The following is an 8264-nucleotide window of genomic DNA, read 5'->3' on the forward strand; positions in this document are numbered from 1 at the left end:
ATCAGTCAATTGAGGCCGATGAGTAAGCATGCATGGTAGGTGTTGAATCAATCCATCCTGGAGAGAAACTTTTCAATCTAATCCTTTCGGAGGGCCATCTTCTTTACTATGAATCCCCTAGCCTCACTTTCACGCAACTGTAGATAGCCAAACACATCAACAAGTTCCTTCTCATCAAATTCCTCAACCTCTATAACCTCTGTGTGCAGGGTCTCTATCTAATGGGTGGGGTTCTATATGGCAGATGTCATTTCTCCCACCGCAACGCTAAGATCACCCATCATTGAAGGGCTCTTTAAACCTTGCTTGAATGTTGTAACCTTGGGGTAGATGATGTGGCGGGGCTACTAACAACGAGTAATTGGGTTGTTGTTCTCTATTGATAGAGAACTAATTTTGTAGATTCTTGAGCGTAGATGAACTCTAGGGTTTGATTTATGTTGAAATTGGTTGTGGATCTTTATGCTTTTAATTGATTCTTAATTGCAATAAGTATTATTTGAATCCAATTGTGTGTTTTCAATGCCTTGAATGCTAATAAGGCGAAAGCCCTAGTTTCATATATGATGTGCTTGTGACTAGTTGAAAGACCCACCTATTATAGGCATGCAACGATTGGAAAGGATTATGAGTAAGTCTAGCAATGGGGTACTTTGGAGTCAAGAGTTCTCCTCCCACAATCCTCCTGAATGAATTAGCAAGTAATTCCATGCTTTTTATAATCGTAGGAAATAGATTTTAGGATAAATCACAATTCTATTCTGTATGGGATTGGGGACAATCGCTTCGCAAGAAGGATTATCAACTTTCAGAATTCTTGTTAATTCACATTGAGATTTCATAGAGTGTAATGAAATCATGGAATGTCTGTATCATCACTGTACTGGATTAGTTACTATTTATCCTTACAAGAGGATTTTAGTATATTTTAGAATTTCTCTCGGTTCAGATAGGATTTGCTAGACTTATACAACCTTTGTCTTGGACTTAATACCTAGAGGGATTCTTTTCCCGAGCATCCCATTTCCACTTGATTGTTGACCAATTTTATTTTCTATTCTTGCTTTCTATTCTCTTTTTTCTTAGTTTATTTGCACACATCACAACTATTGGTTATGTTACTTTTTGGAGTTAGGATTAATACTAATACACTCGATTTTCCCTGTGAATCGATAACCTGCCCTTGTGCACACTTTACTACTTGATCAGCCCATACGCTTGCGTTAACCCCTATCAGATCTAAGTCAAAGCAGCCACGGGATCAAGGGTGATGGTCTTTGTGGCATCATCCCAACCTGTACCACTGAGATCTTTCACCTTCTTTATCTCAGCGCATAGCAATTTCAAAGTTTTATAATGATTTTCAACGTTCTCAACATTGAACTCAGTATTGAACCTAGCAGTGACGGTGATATAGGCAAAGCCAAATGCTACTCTTTTAAATGATTTGTTACATTGCAGCCCTTTTCTCACTTGGTCCACAAGAAATAGAATAAAGAAATTGTCATATTCAGCCTTCCATCTCTAGTTAGGAGTCCCACGCTTGCTGCAGAGGCCTTCGATGAGGATTTCTCAGTTGCACGATCAACAACCTCCATAATTGTTGGAATTCTAACGTAGAAATGGTAGTCATGTAAGATAAATGCATCTATTTGATGGAAACTGCAATAGTTACACATTCTACTTAAAAAATAACAAATTAGATAGCAACTAGAATATCAACTTAAGTAAGCATTGACACAAACCAAACCATAAGGTCCAAAGCAAATTGACACAAACATGGTTTTCCATTTGCCCATACTGAAATTATACAAGACTGCATGTACTCACAAAAGAAAATCATTTCAATTATCTACTCCTACAATCCTAGTTAAGAAATAATTCATGTAAACAACTGAATTTATTCAGAAGTAAAAATAAATCAATTAAATTGTTTAACCATGCAAATTTGATTACAAAAATAAACTATGCAAATTTTAATTGCAATTCTCCATGAAATAATACATCAATATCAGCTATGCAATTCTAACTAACAGAAGACAACAGTGAAAAAAACAAGTGGAGGATTTCAATTTCATAGAACATACAAGACAAACATATGAATCATTTAAATTGCAAGAATATATAAAAGAGAAACAAACTTGATATTGTAAATCTAATTGGAAAAATATATCAATTAAAGGACAAGTGCATAAGTTAAATTGGTAAAATATATCATTACAACTAATAAGTGTTGCAATTCTAATTAAAAGAATAAATCAATTTCATAGAATTTTATTTATAACTGTAAGAATACATCAGTGAAAAAAATAAGTGGAGCATTTCAACTTCAAAGAACATACAGGAAAACATATGAGTTATAGAAGAAGTGAATCAGTTAAATTGGAAAACATATCATGCCACCTATTCAGATTTGCATTTATAACTGTAAGAATACATCGGTGAAAAAGACAAGTGGAGCATTTCAACTTCAAAGAACATACAAGAAAACATATGAGTTAAAAAACAAGTGAATCAGTTAAATTGGAAAACATATCATGCAACCTATTCAAATCTGCATTTATAACTGTAAGAATACATTAGTGAAAAGGACAAGTGGAGCATTTCAAATTCAAAGAACATACAAGAAAACATATGAGTTAAAGAACAAGTGAATCAGTTAAATTAGAAAACATATCATGTCACCTATTCAATTCTGCATTTATAACTGTAGATCTAATTTGAAAAAATATCAGTTAAAGAACAAGTGAATCATGAGTGGTTGGAAAACATATCATTACAACTAATAAATGTTGCAATTGTAATTGACAAAAATGCATCATATGAATAATTTAGTCTTGCCATTCTATTTAAAAACAAACCATGCAAAAAACAAGTCAGCCAATAAACAAGTATGAAATGATAAAGATGGTCTCAGTAATAAAGTTAACAAAGCTGCGATATCACAAATAAAGGTCTTTCATAATATGAGGATATGACATGGCATTTGTAATAGTCACAGAAAGTTGTTGTATCAAGTCCACCGTGTTGTTTGCTATCTTGTCTCTAAGATCGATCCATTATAGGTTTTCTTCTAGCTGTTCTGGCTATGATTGAGGCTACGATGACATGATTTGGTCATCATGATGTGTGCTTCCTTCATGCAAGATCATGTCACTTGGGTCGACACCTACAATGTAGTTATGGAATATGCAACATACAAGAACTAACTTAACCTGTATCCTTTTCTTTGGAATATTTTTAAAGTAAAGACCGTAGATCACTTGCAAAGTTACGGGGATCTCGTGATCAATTGCAATTTTGTGGGGGTCTTATAAGTCTTATGTGATAAATAGAAGGAAGAGTTTCTTCCTCTAACTTTCTAAAGGAGTCCGTGTGATAGAAGAGTTTTTTCCTCCAACTTTCTAAAAGAGCCCATTTATCAATATTTTAAGGGCATGCCCATAGGCCTACATAAAGAGGCTTGAACTTTTTAATAGCTTTATTGCATATCATTTGTATATTGATAGAAAAACATAAGAAATTCCGCTTTTATCCATATTTTTCTATACTGTTTTTTTTTCTTGGCTAAATTTAATAGACTATGTTTAAATGAAGAGAAAATTATTTAGTTATTTATTTATTTATTTTTAAAAATGTGGATAAATAACTTTTGAATTGGGAGGAAAATGAACTACTAATTGCCTAATTGCAGGGGTGGTAAAAAAAATCTATGTATTTATATTAAAAAAAATCATATCCATTGGTATATCTAGTCAATGTAATCATTATTCCTACTATATTTTAAAAGAAATATTCAAATACATTTAAATAGGAGATGAATTTTAGGAGATATATTAACGCATTATAATAGTTTTTTTTAAATTATTTTGACTGAGTACTATCAACGAAACCAAGGAAAACAATTTAGAAAGAAATATCATTATTCTTAATTATATTAGCAAAAAAACCAAATTTAGAAAATACATTAATAATACCCACTGTAGTGCATACGACCTATAATTAACAACTAAAACTAATTACTAATTATTAAGAAATGTATAGGAGGATTAACTAGCTACATCAAACAAAGAAATTATTTATATATACATATATATATATATATGAAGCAGAAAAAGAAGTTTATACTTGTAATGATATATATAATATCAAGGGCACAAGATCAAAGTAATTTCCTCTTTGCTATAAAAGAGAAGTTAAAAGAGAAGGTGGGAAGGCTGTAGACTTGTTTACATCCAATGCTTGTCTAGAGGGAAGTGGTGCATAACATCCTTTTAAAATGATATACATATTTTTCATACTTCCAGATCTTCACTTCCCTTCTTCATATATATCCCACTTCTTCCTAGACAAACACATACCCTAGATCCCACAATGATTTTTCTCCACTAATTGAAAATGTAAGGCTAGAGATAGAGATAAAGAAAAAACTTGGATCATCTATATAGACATCCTCTGTATGTTGGTGTCCAGTAATCAGGTCCATTGTTTTCTTTATAAATTTCAGGTGTGCATGAAACTGGAACAACACAAAGCCCTCTACTCCTCAAATCAAACTTTTGATCTGCCTTGTCTTTCCTTTGATCTATTCCTCCCCATGCATTGTGATCCTGCAGTCATTTTCCATGCTTTATAATAAACAAAACTAGAATTGATTCATTTAGAGATTAAGTAATTATATTCCAATTTCCAAAAGATGTATACCTTGTTTGCATTTGACTTCATGTATGGATCACTCAGCAACTGCATTAGTGAAAAAGAAAAAAACTGAATGGTTAGTATGAGTTATTTTATTTGGTTTCTTGTCAATGGTGGTAACAGTAGTGTCAACAGAAGCAACAGTTGCTCCAACTAAATGTTTCAGAAAAAATAAATACCTGTATTTGTTCATGTAGGAACTTGATATAGTTTATAGCTTCCATTAATACTGATGCTGTATCAGTCTAAAGGAAAATATAAGATGAAAAAAAAAGAAAAAGAAATCAGTAGAGTTTCATATTTGTAATTTGGAGTTGAACCAAATTTTTATGATTTCATTACCTTGCCAAAAGGTGACACAATTTGTTGGAGTGCAGTAATTCTATCTGCTAACTTTACTTTGGGAACTTGCAACTGCTTTCAATAAGATGCATGTTAAGTGAGAGATCAAGGAAAGAGGAAGAAGAAAAAATATATGTTGCTGTATTTACCTTGAGAGATGATGATGAATTTGAATTTTCATGTTTGGTTTTCTTAAGAAGAGTTTCTGAATTATCATCAGATCTTTTCTTTTTCCCTTCACTAGTTGTAGTAGTAGTAGTAGTAGTAGTTGTTGTTGTTGTTCCAGTGCTTCTCCCACTTCCTCTTGTCTGCATGCATCATCTTTCTAGTTATGTCCAATGAACTTTATAAAAGAAAAAGAAAAAAAGAAAGAAAAAAAAAGAGAGCCTTGCAATGCTTTGTTCTTTGTTCAATCAAATCAAGAATTATTCTGATGAAAAGAAAGTACTTACAGATGAATCTGAGCTTTTCACAAATATTTTAGAGTCTCGAATTTCAACTGGTTTGAAGGAGATGAAATCAGATGCAGTATTTCTTGATCCAGACCATGGAACATCAGTGTTACTAACTCCAATATGGTAACCACTGAACATCTCTGATGATCCAATGTCATGCTGCCTGTTCTCCATTTTGATCTCATGCATATAAGGCAAGTAACATGAGTTTCGATCTCCAAAAACTCCGGTGATGCTAGGATAATTATTAGCTAATGAGTTAGGGATCCCATGCTTGATATATTGAAAGCAAGGAGAAGACGCAATCTGATGATCAAGATGAGGATCTGGAGGAGCTATAGACCAGTTGCTAACTAAGTCTGAGAGGTTTGTTAGCCTTTGAGGCTCCATTAAATCTCCATTATTGTAGCTGTTGAGCTGTTTTTCCAAGTTGTTTAGAGTGTGAGGGTTGTTGATTTCCCAACTGTTGTCCATTTTCTTCAAGTAATCACAAGCAGGGTTGAACATATGATCTCTTTTGGAAGACAAGACTTCATGAAAGTTCTCCCTAATTTCTTCATGGTTTTGATGCATGTCATGACCTCCACTTCCTACTGATCTTCTGCATATATGCATCAACAGGACAACTATATCTTTAATCTCTCATTCAAACTTATTATTAACATGAGTGAAGAAGATAAGAAAGGGAGGAAACAAACAAAGAAAACAAGGCATCAATGAGAAGGAAAACTCAAGTACTTAATTCCACATAGTTTTGATTAGTAGGGACAATTAAAGGGCACAGTCCTGCAACAAGAATCTCTCTTTTCATGCACCAACCGTTAGATACTATTTCCTCATTCCTTTCATATCACTTTAATTTATGGTAGTTCAGATTAGATTCTCAACCCACTGAACAAGAGATCAAGCTTGACAACAACACAATAAAAATTAAGTAAATGGATGTCAATTATGAGAATACTCACAATAGGACTTGGCTCCAAAGTTGATTCTCCATAGCCACAGGCTCCTGTGAGAGGTCACCCGCCGGCGGTGAGTCCATGCTTAGGCTTGAATGGCCAGCAGCGTTGGCAAAGGATGCTGAGGATGCGGAGATCTCTTCGTCGCATGAAGAGGTGGAGTGGTGGCTTTGTGGTTGCCATTGGTTTAGAGTTTGCCAAGATGAGATAGGGTTTGCATGCAGCTCTGGCCACCAGCTTGGTGTAGAGGAGGAGCTAGCTACTGATGCTTCTAAGCTTTCTTGGGCCATGGTTAAAGTGGTTTTGATAGAGGTTTATATGTTCATTTTCAAGGGTTTACTTAGCATTGAAGAAGATGTGTATATATGTCTCTATATATATATGTGTGTGTGTGTGTGTTTTTGTTTTTAATGTACTGCTTAAAAAGTTTAGAATTATATATGGAGGAGAAGGATGGGAGGGGACAAAGAGAGGTTGCTGATGCCCTGTGTTCTTTCCACTAAGGCTTAGCCTATGCATCCATGTTTGGAGGTGGTGGGTGGATGCTTCAAGAGTGAGAGAGATCTATATATCTTTCACTTCTCTTTATTTATTTATTTTATTTATAATCTTACATATTACTAAAAAGAAAAAGAAAACAAAGTTCAGGGTCCAAGTTATAGCAGTAATTGACTACGTAAGATAAGAAGAAAAAAAAATGCATCAAAACTTAAATAAATATTAAACTTGACAGAGTATTAACCTGTCTGACAAAGAAACCAATCCACATTGTTAATATGTGGTATTGAGACTGAGAACTTAACATTTATTTCTCGATGTAAATGTGTTTAGCTGAGAGCAAGTTTGGTGGGAACATTTTTTACCAATTTTAATTCAATTAACAGAATTAAAATTTTAATTTTGTAATTACTGTATTTATTATACATCTATCATCATCACTACTATCCCTGTTGTTCTTTTTCCTAGTCACTTGTGCTATAAGAAATGACTAGTTAACCTTTGTTTGGTCATGTGGCCATATAGGTTGAAAATAAACACTCATGCTTCACTTTTGGGGTTCTAAGCTAGTGAATTGATTAGTCTCGGTTAAAAGATAAATTATATTAAAAATTTTCAAAATTTTTAATATAAACTCATAGATCATATAACAAATCACATTTTTTTCTTTTAACTAAGTCCTAATTTAATTATATAGCAAAAAAAAGGAACAAGGGCATGATGGTTATTTTGAAACAACCTCAATAACAGAGGTGACAGTAATAAAGTATTGAAACAACATATGGAGACTACAAAGTCTTATTACTCCAATATCTTAAATTCTTATTATTGTTACTATTATGATTACCACTTGAAATAAAATTAGAGCCAAACAAAGGTTTGTTTAAAGTATTATTAAGTACAGTGGTCCAATCTTCTTATGATTGTTAACTAATGACACATGACTTTTTTGGGGTAATAAAAAGAGATAATTAAAGAAAACTAAAACATGCGCGCATCCCACCATTGATAGAGAAAGGACAAAGCTTTCACTGAAACCAAGGATGATCTTAATTCCTAAATGCTTTCCACTTAGCTATTCACGCATGCTAATTAATGTTTGTTTATATGTGGCAACTAACTCATATTTTATGAATCTTGGTGCACTGATATTCATATATATATATATAATCCTCCCAAAAAAATGGAATATTCTAATGCATATGTGGTTCTATTTTTGGTGCACTCCATGCTTCTTGCTTTGAATCTGCATGTGTTGAGTTTTTCTTATTGTAACCTTAGTGTGTGTGTGAGTTTTTTGGATTTTCCTTAG

General features: G+C 33.2%; 1 protein-coding gene across 1 annotated transcript; it reads right to left on the minus strand.

Annotated features, from left to right (window-relative positions):
- Positions 1-4116: 4116 nt before the first annotated feature.
- Positions 4117-6979, minus strand: LOC120283441 (transcription factor bHLH111-like). The gene is made up of 7 exons (XM_039290128.1): positions 6461-6979; positions 5493-6096; positions 5190-5348; positions 5041-5112; positions 4878-4943; positions 4705-4743; positions 4117-4610 (listed from the first exon to the last, which is right to left on the minus strand). The coding sequence occupies exons 1-7, from the start codon at positions 6742-6744 to the stop codon at positions 4437-4439; spliced, it is 1398 nt and encodes a 465-aa protein (XP_039146062.1). The 5' UTR covers positions 6745-6979; the 3' UTR covers positions 4117-4436.
- Positions 6980-8264: the final 1285 nt, after the last annotated feature.

The sequence above is a fragment of the Dioscorea cayenensis genome, chromosome 19 (genome assembly GCF_009730915.1).
Source record: "Dioscorea cayenensis subsp. rotundata cultivar TDr96_F1 chromosome 19, TDr96_F1_v2_PseudoChromosome.rev07_lg8_w22 25.fasta, whole genome shotgun sequence".
Lineage (NCBI taxonomy): Eukaryota > Viridiplantae > Streptophyta > Magnoliopsida > Dioscoreales > Dioscoreaceae > Dioscorea > Dioscorea cayenensis.